This window comes from Pomacea canaliculata, linkage group LG5, assembly GCF_003073045.1.
Source record: "Pomacea canaliculata isolate SZHN2017 linkage group LG5, ASM307304v1, whole genome shotgun sequence".
Classification (NCBI taxonomy): Eukaryota; Metazoa; Mollusca; class Gastropoda; order Architaenioglossa; family Ampullariidae; genus Pomacea; species Pomacea canaliculata.
This window is the reverse complement of record NC_037594.1, coordinates 33,708,586-33,728,682: the sequence shown is the minus strand read 5'-3', so window position 1 is coordinate 33,728,682 and position 20,097 is coordinate 33,708,586. Positions and strand designations below refer to the sequence as shown.

At 37.9% G+C, this 20,097-nt stretch overlaps 1 protein-coding gene across 1 annotated transcript; it reads right to left on the bottom strand.

Annotated features, from left to right (window-relative positions):
• Positions 1 to 2,453: 2,453 nt before the first annotated feature.
• On the bottom strand, positions 2,454 to 19,630 carry LOC112564840 (polypeptide N-acetylgalactosaminyltransferase 11-like; the record flags this gene model as incomplete). Its single annotated transcript, XM_025239913.1, has 12 exons — positions 2,454 to 8,261; positions 9,079 to 9,216; positions 11,489 to 11,596; positions 12,555 to 12,647; positions 15,576 to 15,707; positions 16,208 to 16,348; positions 16,626 to 16,743; positions 17,018 to 17,262; positions 18,073 to 18,200; positions 18,365 to 18,531; positions 19,029 to 19,110; positions 19,510 to 19,630. Coding segments are annotated over 12 exons (1,608 nt in total), but the record flags the coding sequence as incomplete, so codon positions are not given.
• Between the last annotated feature and the right edge of the window lie 467 nt (positions 19,631 to 20,097).

The following is a 20,097-nucleotide window of genomic DNA, read 5'->3' as shown; positions in this document are numbered from 1 at the left end:
ACACCATAGTATTACTGGGCTTAAAACATTATTCAGAATAGCAAGTTTAATGTGTATACAAAGACAAAGCCAGCTTTTCAACGACGTCCCTCTTGCCAAATAAATACTAAATAGAGGTAGTAGGGCTCATCCTCAAATTACCCAAGAAAGGAGATCTTGGTGACTGCAATAATTGGATGGGCATAACACTACGCTCCCTCACCAGCAAGGTCTTCGGCAAGATTGTTTTGTCAAGACTGACGGCATCTCTTGAGAAAGACCGACCACAGCAAGCAGGATTTCATCCTGGATGATCCTGCTCTGAACACATCTTCATTCTGCGACACATTCTGGAGCAGAGCAACGAATGGAACACACCGCTGTACATCAATTTCATCGACCTGGAGAAGGCTTTTGACAGCATTCACCGAGAGTTCTTATGGAAGATCCTGTGGCGTTATGGAGTCCATGCAAAACTTGTTCAGGTCATTGCAATGATCCTGGCCATGGACTGGATCATGAAGACTTCCACCTACAGTGAGAGGAGAGGGATCAGATGGACCATGACTATGACAGCCACAACAACGCTGGAACACTTGGACTTTGCTGATGACATTGCCCTGTTGTCGCATCGCTACCAAGACATACAGGAAAAAACAAATGCCTTCTCAGAACCAGCTGGAAACCTTGGCTTGAAGGTCATTGCAAGGAAAATGAAAAGTATGAGAGTGAACGACAGAGTCCAAGACAGCATCAAACTAAATGGAGAAGAGTTTGAGGAAGTTGACAGTTTCTCCTATCTTGGGTCCAAAATGTCAAACACTGGGGATGCGGAGGTGGAGATTCAAGCCCAACTGGCAAAAGCCAGTCACGCCTTCGCCTCACTCAGGAGCACATGGAAGGCAACAAACATCAGTAAGAAGATCAAGCTGAGAATCTTCCAGTCAACTGTAATCAGCACACTCCTTTACGGATCAGAATCATGGAAGATGACCAAAACCATCAGTAACAAGCTTGACGTCTTCCAAAACAGATGCCTCAGGCGCATACTTAACATCTTTTGGCCAAATACCATCACCAATGAAGAACTCCACCGAAGAACTGAAACCGAGTCCATCACCACGCAAGTTTAACGAAGGCGTTGGCGATGATTGGACATGTGCTCCGCCAGCAGACAAGCAGACCTCTCCAGAGTTGCCCTACAATGGACTCCAGACGGCCGAAGAAAACGAGGCTGCCCAAAGGAAACTTGGAGAAGAACAGTGGAAAGGGAGATAAAAGGAAAGGGCTGGACATGGGTCGCCTACAGCGGGTTTCAGCCGATCGACATCGGTGGCAGACTCTAGTCGAGGCTTTATGTGCAACCTGATGCACGAAGATGATTAGTAGTAATAGCAGAGGTAGTTGGCAATGCCCAGTCAAAAATAGTTAATACATATCTAGTTTTTTTCTAGATTTCATGATTCCCCATCTGGGTTTTCAGCTAATATTTGTGCTAAAATAAACTAATGAAGACAGGAGTATCCTTAGTGTTGTCTAATATGTGCATTTAACAGCAAATTTGATCAACCCCCCACCTCCCCCCAAAAAAAGGGGGGGATGGAGGGGCAAGTAAAACCACAAGCTGGATGGTTAAAAGGCATACCCACAACTTTGAGGTTTACGTTCAACTTTTTCAGTTCCTCAAATGACACAGACCAAATTTTAACTGGTCAGAAAAAGTAGACAAAATGATAACCTGATTCATTTATGATTGCTTTTATGATGAATTGATCACAGCTGTGTTGTATTAAAAATATAGTAGCCACTCTTTTCCACTTTAGGCACTAGAAGTTGAACATGCCCAACAAGCTAAAGTGAATTTTGTGGAACACAACTTTCAGCAGCATTAATGGATTCTTTAGCTTAATAGTGGGCGCTACTGTAAAATTTGAATGTTGGTGCCTGGTGCTGGTCTTTGCAAGAAATGGACTCCATTATCTACAATCCTTTCCATTGCTGCAGCTGTGTGTGGCTCATGATTATACAAGTTCAGGCTCCAACCACGAACTTGCATTACTAGACTGCTGGTAGACGAATTTTTCCAGTTAACTACTAAAATGAGGCAGCTGCGTACAAAGCTTCGAGTTTAGTCACATTCATTGTTAAGGATCGCTGAGACTAACAGCGGAGAACTTCGCAAGAGGCTAAGCATTGGTCTCAGCAGACAGCAATCCACCTATGCACATCCAGCAAGCTGCAAAATAGCTAGCAGATACTTTGAATGCTGGAAGAAGGGCTGAGGGATGAATTTCTGATAATTATGTTAAAGGTAATGAAGTGAAGATGTCAACCCATGTTATTTGAAAAAGGGACAAAACCCTCTAGACTTACTTTCCAAGGAGAATATTACCAGCTCTGCATTCATCAGAGATGATAAATTTACCACCACCACCCCCCCTAAAAAACCCCCATAAAAAACAGGAATGATTACATTGCTACATGTGCATCTCTTTTATTTTATTTTTCACAAAGCAGCTGCATTTTTGTCTTCATATTAGAAAATTTAAAAAAAGGTGTAAATCTTGTGCAATGATAACATTTCATACATATATCAATTTTTGTGAAACAGAATCACAAAAATCGTTCCTTTCATATTCTATTCAAGAATTCTGAGTAAATGAAGCACAATATCAATACTGAACAAATCAAAGTTCTGATGACTTATAAACATTAATATCACCATAGCAGTATCTTACTTTACATATCTTCAAATTGAAAAAAAAAGCCCAAGTGAAGTGACTACAAAACTATAAATGCCAAGAGCAAGTAATAAATTCTCTTCATTTTAACAAAAAGTAGACAAGACATAGCAAAAAAATCCAGTTTTACTATTTTATAATAAGGATGCCCCCATTTGTAAGAAATACCTGGCTTTTTTTCCTTTCACCACTAACCTTTACCTGTACTAAACAGTTATACAGGTCAGCATGCATGTTAATGAGATCACAGAAATGTGAACATGCACTAAAGGATGGCATTGGAGATAATGTCTCTGTTAACAACAAAGTTTACAGCTCACCATTTCTTTCTTTCATTTTAAAAATAGTCACTTTTGTTTAAGTCTGCAAGTAAGTGAAAGAACTGATAATGAAGGGCTTCATTTTTGTCCAGAACTAAAGCAATATTAAAGTAAGGTGTAAATGTACTGTATTTGGCTCTTCGCTCTGGAGTATATAAAATTATGTACATTAACAGCTGTACAAAATATGTATGGTTACGCAACCTTACATGGGAAACCACATTAAATTGCCTTCTTAGAAAAAGGAAAATATAACTGTAGTCCTCAATAATTGTTTGACTAGGAAATGTTACAATTTACATTTTCGTTGTGTTGTAATTAGCATTTAATATCTGTTGGGAAGTCAAATTTTTAAAGCTATGCACAGAAAATAAACACCATATAAATGTATACAGCAATAATGTTACATACATATTGACTGGAACGAACATCAGAAGTGCAGTTAAGGTACAAAATATTTGATAGTAGTCAATGATTTGACATATAAAAGATCGCACACAAATCCAAATAAGCAAGTTCATTTTAGTACCTCCACTACTCCTTTCCCCTTGTGTGTCACAACAAAAAGATAGACCAGGAAGTATTAAATGTAGCTCAGGTCAAATTAATCTGCAGGCCTCCAATATGAATACCCGATAAATTATGTGGGATGCTATCATGTCTATATTGACAGGGCAAGCTAAAATAAAAATAGGAGGTAACAAACTTACAATCACTCCAATTCTCAATGCTGTCACTCATGACGCACCATTCTCAGCAGCACCTATTTATCAAACCTTTTGTGATCACAAGCAGGACAGCAATTAAACATTTCTATTGGTCAGTAAAGTTAGGACTGCATCTCATTAAAATTTGAGTTTTGTTCATAGGATTATGCAGCTACCGTTAACTGACATGTTTTGTTGCTACAGGTAAAGGAAACAATGCTGAAATCACTGTCACTGTAATAAATCTATGCCTGAGACTATTGAATAAGCCACATTTTGCCTAAGCAGGCATGTATAAACATAGGATATTCTGCTACCAGGTCCTAGTATCCTAAATCGTCCCTCCCTATTAAAAAAAAATGCTGTTATAAAAATTTTATGTTACGTGTATCATGAAGAAAATTGCTAGATTTTTGAGAGAGCACAGGTTGGTCAAAAAGAGATGGTTGTCAACAGGAAAAGTCAGTACATCTTTGAAACAAAATTTGTAAAAATGATTGATGTTACTGTCCCCTTTGATATGTGATTAACTGAACAGATATGCTAGAAGGAAAAAAAAAAAAAACCATAATGAAGTGCAAATGTGTGCTACACTTTAAAATGACTACAGTCCTAGTCATGAGATTTCCTTTACAGGAAAGAAAGACTAAAGATAAGTGCAAGATAATTGCAATGATTGCAACAATTTTACCCATCTAAAGAATTTCAAAGATCCCCTAAAGACATAAGGGGTTAAGAAGGTCTATTAACTATATGACAAACAGTGCGACTACATCTAGGGATAATGCCTGTCATGTCTGCATCCCACTCCTGAACGAGCTCTCAAGTGGTAAACACTACTCAAGAAAGAAGAGATCATGATGACAGATGTGGAGAGATCTGGAAATTGGTGAAATTCAAGAAAAGGTCTGATCATCAGACAGTCCTAATTGAAGATGCTGATGGCACCATTTTGTTGCTGATTCAAGAATCAAGTACTCCTCAGCTCCTAAATGTTATCATGAATATCAAGAATATTAAGAAGTTAAAATTTTTTCCCTCTGACACCACAACTACCTACATACTGCAGATGCTTGGAAGATATTGGCCACAAATGCAGTCCTACATGTGAAACATAAAAAGTCATGTATCTAGAACCCCATGACAGATTGATGCATTTATTAAGGACTTCAATAGCATTTTTGCAAATAATTAACAGATGCAATAAAGGAACTTACAACACTTGAAATGTCAGTTTAAAAAATTTCTTCATGTAAATAAGATTGGAAAACAACATGCTGATTTCACAATAAAAATAAATCCAAACCGACGTTATCATAACTTGATAGATTTTAATAAAACTAAACCACTATGGAATGCTGAAGAAAAATACAATTTTTTATGTGCTCTTGGGAACCTCAAAATATTTTAAATATTGGTCTTACAGAAGCTAAGTTTTTAACCCCAACATTTTCAGACACAACTATCTCTTCTTGTCTGTCTCGTGTATTTCAGTCTTTAAAATTAAAAACAATAAGATCACAAACAAGTGAAATTTGTCACCTGAAGGTGATGCTCATATCAATTAGTTTACATTTTATTCATGTCAAGGAATATCATCAATCTGAACTACTTTACAGCATCTTTTTCAACAGTTTCAAAAGCAGTGACCTTGCTTTGAAGAAAGTGTTGATGCTTTAACTGGTGAGTGTGGATGCCAAATACATTTCAGGCACTTTTGAAAACACTGAATACAATACAAAGAATTTGTTGCAGAGAATGAAGTTTAGAAAGACCAAAGAATCTGTCAGTGAAGCATGAAGAGACCAAAGAAATTTTTTGATGCTGCAAAAGAGCAAAAGTGAATGATCAAAACAAAATGCATGAAGGGTAATACAAGATGTTTTTCTTGAAGGTTTGCACAATGTAATAACTTTAACTTTGTTCAAGGTGTTTTGTTATCTCAGATGCACATAACATATTCTTTAAAATAAAAATGAAATTTTCTTCTTTTGGCACATGGAATAACTAGGCAGAATCAGATAAATTTGGCTGATGTTTTTTAGATAGATTTCAAACAAACTGACCAGAATATGAGCTTGTAACCTCCATACCTGCATACTGGGGAAAAAGTTTGACTGCCTTCAGCAAAAAGAATTATTAATCTGACTGGATACTTTAATACTTTACACCACCTTTCCAAGGTCATAACCATTATCATCAATCCAAGTGAAACTAACCAAGATCAAAGATGTCTAGGTAAAAATAATAATCTTTTGCACGGCATACTAAGACATGCAAGTGATCTTCAGGGTGTGGAGGTTAAAAGCTGGTAAATAAACAACACCGCCAATCATAATAATCATCCCATCAAACTTTGGGAGCTCAAATTTTCTCAAAAGAGAATACCAACAGAAGGTCAGTTGTGAAGGCAAGTTGAGGAAGACGCTAGGCTTCTGACACTAAATAATGCAAAGCAGCAGTGTTTTCAAGTAAAAGATAAAAAAAAACCTTTAGTCACATCACTCTTCCACTTATATTCCTGTAACCACATAAAGTTTCTGACCTGTTGCCTTTTCATTTTACCAATATTAACAATAATGTCAGAATCTGATACGAAAACATGTTCAAGGCGGACACACCAACTGGTCATAAAAATACCAATTTCTCAACAGATCTGTACCATACATACATAAACACATGCTCTCATTTATCAGACCACTGGATGAATCAGCTGTAGAAAAACAATTGCATTCCTGAAACTTAGAAAGACAATAGCAAAACAAATGAAGATAGGAAGACTCGAAAAGTTTGAGAGATTCCAAAACTGCTGAAAGGTGGTTTGACAAATAAAACAAAGTGATCTATCGAGACATCAATGACGTGTAAACTTTTGTTTTTAAAAAGCACAGAAATCAATTACCATTTTTGATGGTAAAATTCCTTTCTTCGAATACTTGCCAGATGACATCAATATATGGAGTTATCCTGACTAGCTACCTCAATTCCTGCTATCCACTTCTGATTGTCAGATCAGACCAATAAACAGGGAGAACAGAAATTTTACCAACTCACCCCATATCCCTCACTGGTGAGGTGCTGTTGCAGCCCTATGCTCCTTGAGAAGTAACAAGGAATAAACTAAACTAAACCCCACATCCCACCTTTGCCAGTCGGTGAGCTCTCCTCAAACCAGTTTTTTGCCTGGCTGAGGAAAAACCGACAGTGAAGAGGTAGGAGGCGGGAGGGATCTAGCGAGTCATGTCATCTGGTAAGTTTTCAAAGAAAGGAATTTTACCATTGAAAATGGCATTTCTTCTTTGTACTGTCCCAGATGACGTGACTATAATTTATGGAGAACAATGAAAAGGTGGGGGAGGGGGTGTTGAAAAGAAAAACACTGTTCAATACACACATCTTCTACCCCATAATCTGAATGAAGAAGTGCAGTAGACACCATTGGGACACACAACGCCACCCTGCCTGGTCCCTCTATTTCTCTCTCTTTATGAGAAATGTAGCTATGTAGTGAAACCACTGTCACGGTAGAGGGACAAAGCGTTAATGGCTGTCTAATACCTTATTCTGCTCTAAAGATAAAGAGCGTGCTGAGGCATTTACTTTCCTACTGCAGTTCACCACCTGCACCCATCGATCCTTAGCCAAGGAGTGGCAAACTGCACAAAGTAAATTTCAGAGCAGGACAGGCAGTTGGTAAAACGAACATATTAGAAAGCAGGAGATTTCTCCGCACATCAAAGTCTGCGCATGGCTTATCCCCGAGACCGCACAAACAAGGTAGTTGACACACCTCTTAACTGTATGAACCCAGGCAAAAGAGTGGTGTGAGTGAGCTCACTGACTGGCAAGGGCCAGATGGAGTGAGTGGGGAGTGGCATTGGTCAAATATTCATCTTCCTTGTTTATTAGTCAAGTCAGACCAATAGGGAGTGGAAAGCTAAAATTGAGGTAGCTAGTCAGGATAACTCAATACAGTCATGTCATCTGAAACAGTTTAAAGAAGAAATGCAAGTTTATGTAAGAAATCACATAAGGCCAGTTATCCCTTGAGTGCAGGCTTTTCATTTGTACAGTGAAGGTAGAAGATATTTCTTTTGTAGAATAAGCAAGGCAGCTGTTTTTATATTTATTGCACTGCTGTATTGGACCTCTTGTGGTTTCTGAACGAAATGCACTGAGCCATCGCAAAGTCATCTCCTCACCACTGTCTTATTAAGTAGACATGTGCACCTTCTCCAATAACTGATACTCAGAGATTGCAATAATTACAGTAAAAATAATGCACTTAGTATTCTATTTCCTTGGATGCCATTATTAATAATCTCATTCAATGCAAGAATTAGTTGTGCATGTTTGGCTTTGTGTTTCTGGAACTGTTCTCAAAAAGAAACGAGAACAAAATGCTGAAGTCGGTGGCTGCTGCATGTAGTTGTCTGCAGCTGAGAGCCAGGCTCTGTACCGACAGCGACCAAACACTGGCCACTGGATGGATTGTGAAGCATTTGCACATTATCCTGAAAGAAATGACAAAGATAAATATTTCTAAATCATCTCTTCTGATTTAATTAGTGTTCTATTTATAGGGGACAGTTTTGTGGCAGGCCTGTGTTGTAACAAGACATCAAGATCTAGATCAGCTCAGATGAAGTGACTGGACTATTCAGGGATGTAAATGAGTAGGCCAAGAGGTCAAATGGTGATGAATGTAGGTCTGGTATAACAAAATGCTTGAATAGAAAGTAAGTCTTTTTTAGGGGTAGAGCTATTCCCCTTAACAGATAAGATCTCTACCCATTCTTGGTAGAGTTGTTTTTGATAGCATCAACATCTTTTAATTGTTGAAAATGGTGTTTAAGAATATGACCATTTGTGTATAAAAGAGCAAAACTACTTTTTTTTCAAACACTGAAATCAATATAAGATGTTAATTCTAAAAACGTGAGTGAATAATCTTTTCAGTTCTTAAAATACAAGCCTACAAACATTACCATGTAAGAAAAAGGTAAAAAAATCCTATATCATAATGTACATATCGTGCACTGCCCCATAGTTACTGAACCAGCTAGTGTGAGCATCTCCTATCTTGGACACCAGTGCTCTAGCCACTATGTTCTGCATGTTCACAAATATGTTATAAAACAGGAAACTCAAAAACACTGGACACAACAATACTGGACCAACAACTCAGCCATGTTTTAAATGCTCTTCCTAAACATTGATGGATGCAGCTCAGTTATAGAACACAGATGTGATAGTTACAAGCTAGCAAAAATCTTCCATCTAACATTTCCTTCAGTAATATTTCATGTTTTAACCAACGATAATACTTACTTTGGTTGACCAAGTCCAGATCTGAGAGCCTGATCCACTGCAGTGCATCAGTCGAGCAAATGGTCCCACTGTGGTGTTCACATCCAGACAAAGTGTGTTTGCAAGCCTGAGATCTTGGTTGGATGTTTCATACCAGATCTGTTAAACACAAAACCCTAGATATGCATCAATAAGTTGCAGTTTTGCTTAATAATGAGCTGCTGTGGTTCTATCATATTCCTTTCAAAGTAAAAATGCATATTTTTCAGGTTGGTTAAATGCAATGAAGGTTATTATTATGGTGGTGTGATGGTGGTGATGATGATCATGATAATGAAGATGACTATGATGATAACAGACTTCCCCAGTTCAACTATTTGGTGTGTAAGGCATGTAAGAGGAAGGAGTGGGTCTGACAGTGATTGCTTTCAGGGCAGTGTTAGGCAAAAGTGATAATGACATTGTGAAACTGAGTTGCATAAAAGATTGGACGAGTGTCACCAGCTGAGTAAACAAACACACACACAGCGGTGCCTGCAAATTAATAGTATGAGTACTGTGTCTCCTACATATGCAAGTGTTGCCTTGGAAATTTTTTTTTCCTTTTTTCAAGGGAAATTCATTTAAATGTCTGTGAAGGGACTCAAGAAATGCATTTGGACAAGAAGTGAAATTTGATATAAGGAGACCACTCAGTTTGTTTCTCATGAAGGATTTTATGCAGCTTGAATCCTTTAACAAAATGAGTGCACAACTGATGTAAAGACATGAAAATATAAAAGAGTGGCTGACAAAGTGGATTGCTGGGAGACTGAGACAGTACTCATACATGATCAAGATGTGATTAATCAAATACAGCAGGTCTATTTGCATCAGAGGTCCAACCGGAAGAACAGGGTTAGTTTTTTTATGAAATACATATTCAAGGAAAAGTAGTAAGAAGTTCGTATAGATAGCTTTAGTAAAAATGTGCTATTCTATCTCAGAAAAATGAAGTCCATTTTAATACCTGCTTAGAACTTTTGCAAATATTTTACACCTCTGTTATGTGAAGCATCATGACTTTCGGTCTAGTTTGCTGTAATGGTAACATTGCGTAGCCAAGCGGTGGGGGTCGTGGAGTGACGACAACAAACGTCCAACACTCAAACAAAGGCAGGACCAGTCAGCAGGTGTGCAACCCCTTTAATGCATCTCATCACCAGAGGCGCTAAAAGTCAAGGCTGTCCCTTACTGTCGCACATCTGTGCTCTCTCTCTCATCCGCCGTTGTTTCTTCCTAGTTTCGTCTGAGCTCTGCCCTTATATACCTCTCAGAAGGCTAAACTTCACCATCCTCCTATATGGCCGGGACTATTTGACCCCAGTTTTAACCCCAGCCACTCACTGCCGAGTATCCTCTCTTGACATGCCTCAGCAGGTCCCACCAGCAACAAACAATCATCCGCCGGTCCCGCCAATACTACAATGCCAGATTACCGGCCCTCTACAATTGCAAAGCAGGACAGGCACAAATTGAGCAAAAACATTAAAAAAGGAAGGAAGGGTGGTTGGGAGTCCACAGTCTGTAGTTTTAGCCAATGACTCACACCCACTCCAACTGGAATTTAACATCCAGCTCATAGACAAAAGTGGTAGGTTTAGAGTTCTTGGAGCTACAGTTAAACAGTATCTGCAATCATATATCCCGGCTGCAACCTAGATATATTATTGACACATGGATAGTACACGCACACGAATTAAGATGGCCATACTGTTTCTGTAGTATGGATGCGTACAGATTAAACAGACTGTAAATGCCAGCATAAATGAGTTGGATGTGGTCAGTTATGTTCTTATTATTTTACAGCCAGTGTTCTCATATTACTGCAGGTTGAGAAAACAATTTCCTGAAAAAAATTGTAAATATATTTTATATTTGTATTAAATAAGCATTGAAAGGAGGTTAAACAGGATATTTTTCAAGGGTATGAGGAAGTGATAGTTACTAGTAATTCTATTTTAAAATCACATACTCACTTATATCATGATACTCTCAGTTCTTGTTATTTGGTTCCTCTTTGCGTATTTGTTTTTATTCATCATTAGCAGTTGTTTATTCTTTCATAGTTCATGTTATTTGTTTGTTTTTCTGTCCCTCATATGTTGCCCATGTCTTGTTCTTAGGCCCTAAGAGCATGCTCCTTACGAGTGTAAGTATGCGCTTTACAAAGTTGGTATTTATTATTATCATCATCAGAATTATGACAGGTATAATTCTTACAAGATGGACTGTCTTCCATATCATCACGACAATCAGAATTTTTTATGACCCAAGATGATTATGATGATGAGGAGGAAAAGAAAGGAAAGAAAAACTTAAGTTGCTTTTATATTTATTCCCTCACTGAAGATAAGAATGAAAAGAAAGAAAAAGGCTTCCTTAAAGATACCTGATTCTTGTCTTCACTAGGCTCACACACGGCCAATGTTAGCAGAGACCGTTTATCATAGATAGATCTCTCTGACTGGACGCACAATCCAGACCCCATGTGTTTCAACTGGAAAAGTTTGATTAAAATAGAGTTATAAAGTCAATTCCAGCTATTCAAAAGATGCAGTTTACAAACATTACATTTCATTAATACAAACCTTCAAACTTACTAAAAAGCATGAGTATTAATGGAAAAAGCAACTCCACCTAAGATTGACGGTTGGGCTTCCATAAAAAACATCGTACTAGCTCTCAACTACTTTTTAAAAGCAGAACTTTATTGACTCACTGAAGAGTTCATGCAAAGGCAAAGCTGACGAGCTTATGTACTGATGGCCATATTTAACATGAGTGGTTACGCTACATGGACACGCAATAATCTTGTTTTTGAGATCAATGTTTATTATTAATATCTCTGTGTGCTTTTTCCCTTTATTTTGTTTATTTTTTTGTTAAGCACTTTGAGCCTGCCTTAAATGGTGGTGTAAAGCGCTACATTAATTAACTTTATAATAACACACAAAAAAAAAATAATGTGCACACACACACACACATCAGCTCCAATTATATTTTTCATTTAATCTAAACCAACATTGTAAAAAATTACATTCATCGCTGTAGACAGACCTATTTTTATGCTCCATAACCCTATTTTTATGCTCCATAACAAACTTCACCTAAAATATTCTTGAAGCCTGGCTTTCAATTTCTGTTTCCCTTCCAACTGAAAATGTCTACCAAACGGTAATTTATTCATCTCCCTTTATTTTGACTGTTCTTGTCCATTCTGCTCTGCTTAAGTTTGTTCTTAAACTTAATTTGAACCTTAATTTTCAATTAAAGCCTAGTACTTTTTCTGTGCATAGCTTTGCTTTTGAATTTTTATTTTCACTTACTTTATTCTAAAAATAAAGTGGATTATGTTTGTAATGGAAATCCTACCAACTAGAAAAACTTAAACAACTATATTGCCGCCATAATTTTTTTGTCAAATGTATTATGAAGATGTAAAAAAATAAGCGAACCAGTCCCTTTCTCCTTGTCTTGACATCTATTATCTCCACCTCTTTTTCTTTTTTGCGTATTACTGCATTACTGTCGACTGCAGCAGGCAGTGTCTGCAAAAGATAATACTAATAGCATGTAAGAAGGCACAAATCTGTGAAAAGGAAGAGCAAATAGTATTGTATACTCAAAATCTAATACATGCAGACAAAATACCATCTTTATTTTCCTTAACTCTTACTACACTAGGGGCTTAGGGTGCATTGGTATTTTGTTTGGGGCTGATCAAATGTCTATATATAGCAAAACCAAATGTTCAATACCAAACTAAAAGAAAATGAATAAACATTTATGATACTAAAAAGAAAAAGAAAGCGCTGAAACTGAAATATTTTTTAATTTAATCATGAATAATAATTTTCAACGTGGGCTGCTAAATGATAAGCACAAAGATCTATCTATCTATCGTGCATCAGGTTGCACAAAAGGCCTCGATCAGAGTCCATCACCGATGTCGATCGGCTGAAACCCATTGTCCTGCCCTTTTCTTTCATCTCCCTTTCCACTGTTCTTCTCCAAGTTTCCTTTGGGCGGCCTCGCTTTCTTCGGCCGTCTGGAGTCCATTGTAGGGCAACTCTGGAGAGGTCTGCTTGTCTGCTGGCGGAGCACATGTCAATCCATCGCCAACACCTTTGTTGAACCTGTGTGGTGATGGACTCAGTTTCAGTTCTTCAGTGGAGTTCTTCGTTGGTGATGGTATTTGGCCAAAAGATGTTAAGTATGCGCCTGAGGCATCTGTTTTGGAAGACATCAAGCTTGTTACTGATGGTTTTGGTCAACTTCCATGATTCTGATCTGTAAAGGAGGGTGCTGATCACATTTGACTTGAAGATTCTCAGCTTGATCATCTGACTGATGTTTTTAGCCTTCCATGTGCTCCTGAGTGAGGCGAAGGTGTGACTGGCTTTTGCCTCCGCATACCCGGTGTTTCACATTTTGGACCCATACTCATACTTTTCGTTTTCTTTGCGCTGACCTTCAAGCCAAGGTTTCCAGCTGATTCTGAGAAGGCATTTGTTTTTCCTGCATGTCTTGGTGGCGATGCAACAACAGGGCAATGTCATCAGCAAAGTCCAAGTGTTCCAGCGTTGCTGTTGCTGTCATAGTCATGGTCCATCTGATCCCTCTCCTCTCACTGTAGGTGGAAGACTTCATGATCCAGTCCATGGCCAGGATGAAGAGGAACAGCGACAGAATGCAGCCCTCTTCACCCCAGTACTGACGTTGAAGGGGTCTGTGAGCTCCGTGTCACAGACAACCTAGGATTTGAAATTGCTGTACAGCATTGCAACAACCTGAACAAGTTTTGCAGGGACTCTGTAATGCCTCAGGATCTTCCATAAGGACTATCGGTGAATGCTGTCAAAAGCCTTCTCCAGGTCGATGAAATTGATGTACAGCGGGTGTGTTCCATCCGTTGCTCTGCTCCAGAATCTGTCGCATAATGATGTGTTCGGAGCAGGATCACCTGGGTGAAATCCTGCTTGCTGTGGTCGGAGGTCTTTGCTGTCAGTCTTGACAAAACAATCTTGCTGAAGACCTTGCTGGTGAGGGAAAGAAGTGTTATGCCCCTCCAATTATTGCAGTCTCCAAGATCTCTTTTCTTGGGTAATTTGAAGATGAGCCCTGTCTTCCATGCATCAGGCAGTTGCCCTGATTTCCAAACTTGCCTGAAGATTTCATTCAGCATGGGAGCTGTCACATTCACATCTGCTTTCAACATCTCTGCTGTTATTCCATCTGCCCTGGTGCTTTGCCGCTCTTCATTGCCTTGATTGCTGCTGTCGATTCTTCCAGGCTTGAAGCATCTGTGCAGATGTCAAAGTCTGTAACTGCTGGCTGGATGTCTGCAAGCTGAGGGGGATCTGGTCTGTTCAGAACTGACTCAAAATGCTCCCTCCAACACTGTTGTTTTCCTGCCTATCCCTCGATAACATTACTGTTCATGTCTTTCACTGGCACATCACTGTTCTTAAACCCGTTGTTTAGCTGTTTGTTTATCTTGTACAGTGTCTTCAGGTCATTTTTCCTTGCTGCTTTTTCAGCTTCATCTGCCAGTTTCTCAGTGTACCACAATTTGTGGCCACTGTCCATTGCTGTTCCCCTAAATCCTGTCCATCTACCTCTACTAATTTCACAATGCCCCACTGTTACTGTTTTAACTCATGGGTGAGTAGTTGCCCTTTGCCGCACTAGTGTAACATGAGCACCTTCCATGTACCAAAGGATGTTCCCTCCCTCACCTTGATTTCTGCTTCGGTTCCAATAGCACATTTTCCACTATCCCCATGCTGGAGTCTGCTGATAGGGAGCGCAATCATTGTTGATCGAAGCCTTGACTGATCCTGCATGATGTTTCTTCTGTGGCGTATAGCCATGGTCCTAACAGTGGGTATTATACACTTGGTAGTGCCCATGCATCTCCTCTCCAAGTGAACCACAACCAGTGGGTCGGCCTAGTCTTGAACATGCACTATAGCTGGTACTTCCATCATGGAAAATCTTTGCCCACTGATGCCGAGTAACCATCATGATTTTCTGTATGGGTTTACTTCCTTATCCTTTATCTTTCCCAAGATTTCCACCAAGGCAGTAGGGCCATTTTACTTGGAAGTGATTAGGAAGTGTGGAACAATGTTGATTACAGCAAAGATGATGACTGCCGTACATATGCATGTATATACAAACATTCACATTAACATTTTTGTATACGATTATTACTGGTCTTGTTTCCCTGCACTTTCCATTATGACTTTATTTGCATGATATTATAAACTTAAACAATGAGGAGAGCTTCATTCTACTATGCAAGCCCAAACTGCAGGTGCAAGATATTTAAGGACAAGAAAGCATAGCTACTGCTAATTAGGTACAGTTTCTGTTTATGATCTCTGGCTTAGGATAAAAAAAATATTAAATCTTTTCTTAATAAAATGAAAAACTATTTTAACAGCAATGACTCTGAGGAAAACATATCATACCTGTTCTGGGTAAATGTTATCCAAGTACCATTTAAAAGATTTGCAATTCAACTTTTTTCTTAGCGCTTGTCTCTCAGTAATATTTCCATAGTCCATATTCACTGCACTCGGGCATGTTTGGAAAAAATATTTCTGCACAATTAGAAATGTATCTGGTGTAACTTTTTTAATATATGTTTTGCCATCCTGCTGAAAACAGAAGTCACTTTCTGAATGATTACATGGAAAACAAGTGTCATGCTAAAAGGATCACAAAAGCAGGGTGGCTAGGTTAGCTCCAGAATATGTGGCAGTTGTTGTGCAGACTCAAAACCCTGCTCATTTTGAGGAAGGATTTTGTGGTGTATGGCTGCCTTTCTTTCTACTTGTTTCTGGCCTTTCATGCTAAGCATTCTAGATGTTAATAGCTCATGCTTTAAGGATTCATAACATCCCTGGTTCTTTTCCCACTACAGGTTCAAGAAGACCATCTATGTTAACTGTACAAAAGAGATGTACTTTGTAACCAGACATTAATGTGCAATGCACAATGAATTCCTCAATAACAGCCATATAATTTCTTTTGAGTTCTTTGGGAACAAAGAGATAGTTCACAAAAAGCTCCTCAGTGAACATTACATGGAGAGACATACTATGTAACCATCCATCCAAACGTGTGCAACACGCAAGGAGTTCTTCAGAAAACCGTCACCCCCATAAGGTCGGCGACTGCGGAAAATATGACCCACTCTGGAACATGGGATTATCTCCAATCTTCCGCCACACATCCAAATCTGGAAAGTGTTAATAAGTAGTGAATAACAGAATTTATTTTTGTTTAAAGCTTTGTTATAATATGTTCTTCAAGAAAAAATCTTTCTAGTTTTTAAAAATATATAAAATAAAATTAAAGCAATTCAGAGACTTGGTAGCAATACATGCCGGCTTTTGTTTCCCCACCTGTACTTCATTTCTTGAAACAGCAATAACCTGAAACCCCATTTATAAAATGGGATGTAAAAGCTCTGAAAAATGTATTATTTACATACCTTTAATGCCTTTTTCACTCACCCTAAATGAAAGCTCCAGATTCTCGCCTCCCCATATATCCATCCCAGTATCATATTCCCCAAGTTCATGAAAGTAGGCTCGATCCATTGCAAATAGCCCTCCTGCCATTGTTGGTGACCTATGAAGAAATGGTGAATCACAGCATCACCCAATGAACCACCATTGCATTTACAGATAAGCATATGTTATAAAGTGTCTAAGAAATATCAACAGTGTGATTTGAATTTGCCAGAATTAGGTAGAAATTTTACCATAAAAGATTTGGGTTTCTACTATATAAATATACACTATCAGAATGAGATACATTTGGATGCTAAGTTTTAACTGAATAAATTATTATATATACAAACATATTTAGGTGAAATCGCCTACACGCTGCAGGAAAAACTCACTCGATTGGATAATACTCTGCACCAGGGTGTAAATAATAGGACTTCGGCAATGAGTCCCATCGGTAGTGCATTCCCCAGTTGAAACCACCTTTTACAATGCTAGATGGCTCATATAGAAATGAGTCTGCATTGATAATATCCATAATTGGCACAGCTACATTCTTTCGACTTTCTCTAATCCTTGCTAGCAGTGGTTCAATCCACATTTGGTTCACCTCACAGTGACTGTCCAAAAATATTAGTACCTGAAATAGCAAGACCAGTAAAATGGAACACAAGCCCTGATCCCATTCAGTGCAGTGCAATCTCTAAGTCTTAGCTTAGATAATGTTAATAGTTATGATAGCATATACAGTTTTAATTTGACAAGAGTTAACTAGTTATTAAGCAATAAAGAAATATTACTGAAACCTAACATGAACATTTTCAAGCAATGTGAAGAAGATAAATGTATAATATCTTACAAATACAAACATCTATAACAGAAAAATCTTGTGACATCTTCATAATTTTAACTTTGCTTTCTCAACTGTGCCTGTGCCAACACACCCCTTTTGTTTCAAAACATCATTCATATCACTTAAAATTTCAAGACAAGGTGCAGAAGATCTGCCAATATCTCCATGCAAACTGAGATTATGTTAAACCTTCTAAAATCAGCAGCATTTTACAAAAAAAAGTGACTGGCACATCTTAGTGGAGGCTTCATTGCCCAGGGTTAGTGTGCTCGACCATAGATCAGAAATTTTAAGGTTTGCTTCTGTTGGTGGCTCGAAAGATTCCCTTGCCCACTCATCGACTATTCAGAAAAATGACTAGCTAATTTATCAAAGAAGGTAGTTATCAGATTGATCAGTTTGGAAACCACCTTACACATCCTGTGAACTAGACATGGTAAACAATTTGCAATTTTTTCTCATGGTTTCACCTCTGCTACTTTTTAAAAAAAATGTAACTGGTATATATGTTTTGCAAATGTTACTACATCAATGGACCTCTAACAAGAATAAATGTGCATCAAAGCCTACACAACATGTGAAGTGACTGGTTCTCACCTCTCCTGTTGCCAGGTGGGCTCCAAAAACACGAGCTCGAATCAGTCCCAGACGCTCTGAGGTTCTCTTTAAGATGACCTTTGGCAGATACTTCTCTAAGTGTACAGTTAAGTTTTGATGCAAATCATCTGCAGATTGACAAATATCCTTTAATATTCAAGAGCCAATGAGTCCCACACTACTTTACATCTATAGTTCCACAAGAAATTTGACCTTTAGACCAGATCTACTAGCATGTCATCTGATCTCATTCTTTTCTCCCTACTCATACTTCAAGAGAGTGTCTACTTACGCAAGTTACTGAAATCATCAATAAGGATGATCTCGTGAATGAGATGAAGCGGAGAGCGGTTAAGCACAGAGTAGACAGTGCGCAATAGCACAGAAAATGCTTCGTTATGATAACAGATGACGATGCTTGCCTTTGGGAGATTCTCACCATAGCTCTTGCGTTGACAACTGCACAGACAATTATTAGAATTAAAAGTCAAAAAATACTGAACAGCAATATACTGTAAGTCTAGATATTGTAATTTGGACTGCTTCTATGGACTGATCTTCATTATTCACACAAATGGCAAGATCTGCTATAAAACATTGTAGGTATATTGTCTAAATCTTTTGAGCACTTTTGTACAGTCCATACCTTTTAAGAGAAATTTACATGAAAGTTAATTCACTCTTAGGCTACTCTTTTAAATGCAAAGACTTGAGTCCCACAAGTCAAACAGATCAAATAGTTAATTAAAAAATTTTAAACAATTCTATTAAATTAACAATGTTCTGTTGCTCCCAACCTTCAACTTTAGCCATTTCTACAAATGATCATTTGTTAAAATAGGTTTTATGAGAAGAAATAAAATTATCTAGAAAACTCCAGTCCATCAGCAGTGACACCAGAAAGATTTTAAGAAATTACACACTAATCACACATAGCAGACATTATAACTACTTACGTGCTATGTCTAGTGTCCTGGATAGGACGAACACAAGAAAGCTTGTCACTTAAGTACTGGTTGAATGAGTGTAGATGAAACCCTGCATATATCATTCTTCAGTATTAGGATTTTTTTAATTAATATCACAAGCATTGAAAACTTTTTATTGTTTTCAAAAGTGGGTTGCATTCACAAAAATAAGAAAATTAATGTGAAGATCACACAGCAGATGTTATGTTACATTCACTAGAATCAGCAATGATTGCAGTGATAAATGCAATGAGAAGATATTAGCCCTACAGAATAGTAAATTATAATCGTGGCATTGCTGGTGGTTTATGACATTGATCTTCTTCAAAGAGGCACTGAAATGTCTTCATTAGAACCCCTCGTATCTACCCCAATGAAGATATTGCAAAATGATGTCTTCTGATTTTCTATATACTACTACCTCTAAAATTAAATGAATTCAACTTTAAACAAACATAAATATTCATACCTGAATCATACTTTCTCTGATCATCAGGTGTATGAATTTTATTCAGTTTATGAAGGTATTCAGTGTCATAGGCTTGTGGTTCACCTTCCACTGATGTGCAGTCAATTGATCCATCCTTTATTCACTTGATTTTTACCTCTAAAGCGGAATCTAGGCTTCAATCCCATTTCCTTCTCAAAGCTTGTTGATGACCAGTAGACAAAAAGCCAGTAGACAAGACATATGAATATAAGCCCTGCAGATATCTTCTTAAATTTTAACCGTGGCATCATTGGTGTTTTATGACATTAACCTTCTTTGAAGAAGCACTGAGACTTGTTCATTAGAATCGTTCAGGTTTATCTGCTATCCCCAGTGAAATTCTTTCTGAAAAATACAAATATATTCAAATCATAAACTATGTTTTATGCAAAATATTCAATAACATCTAAGTATGACTTTTTTACAAAATGGAAACTAAGCATTATATGATGGTGCTATAACAGTAATCAACAGTTCTACAGAAACTGCACGAAATCAATGTTTTACTCATCCTTAACTTATGTCTATCTACAGAACTAAAATAATATTCTTTATGTTTATCTAAAG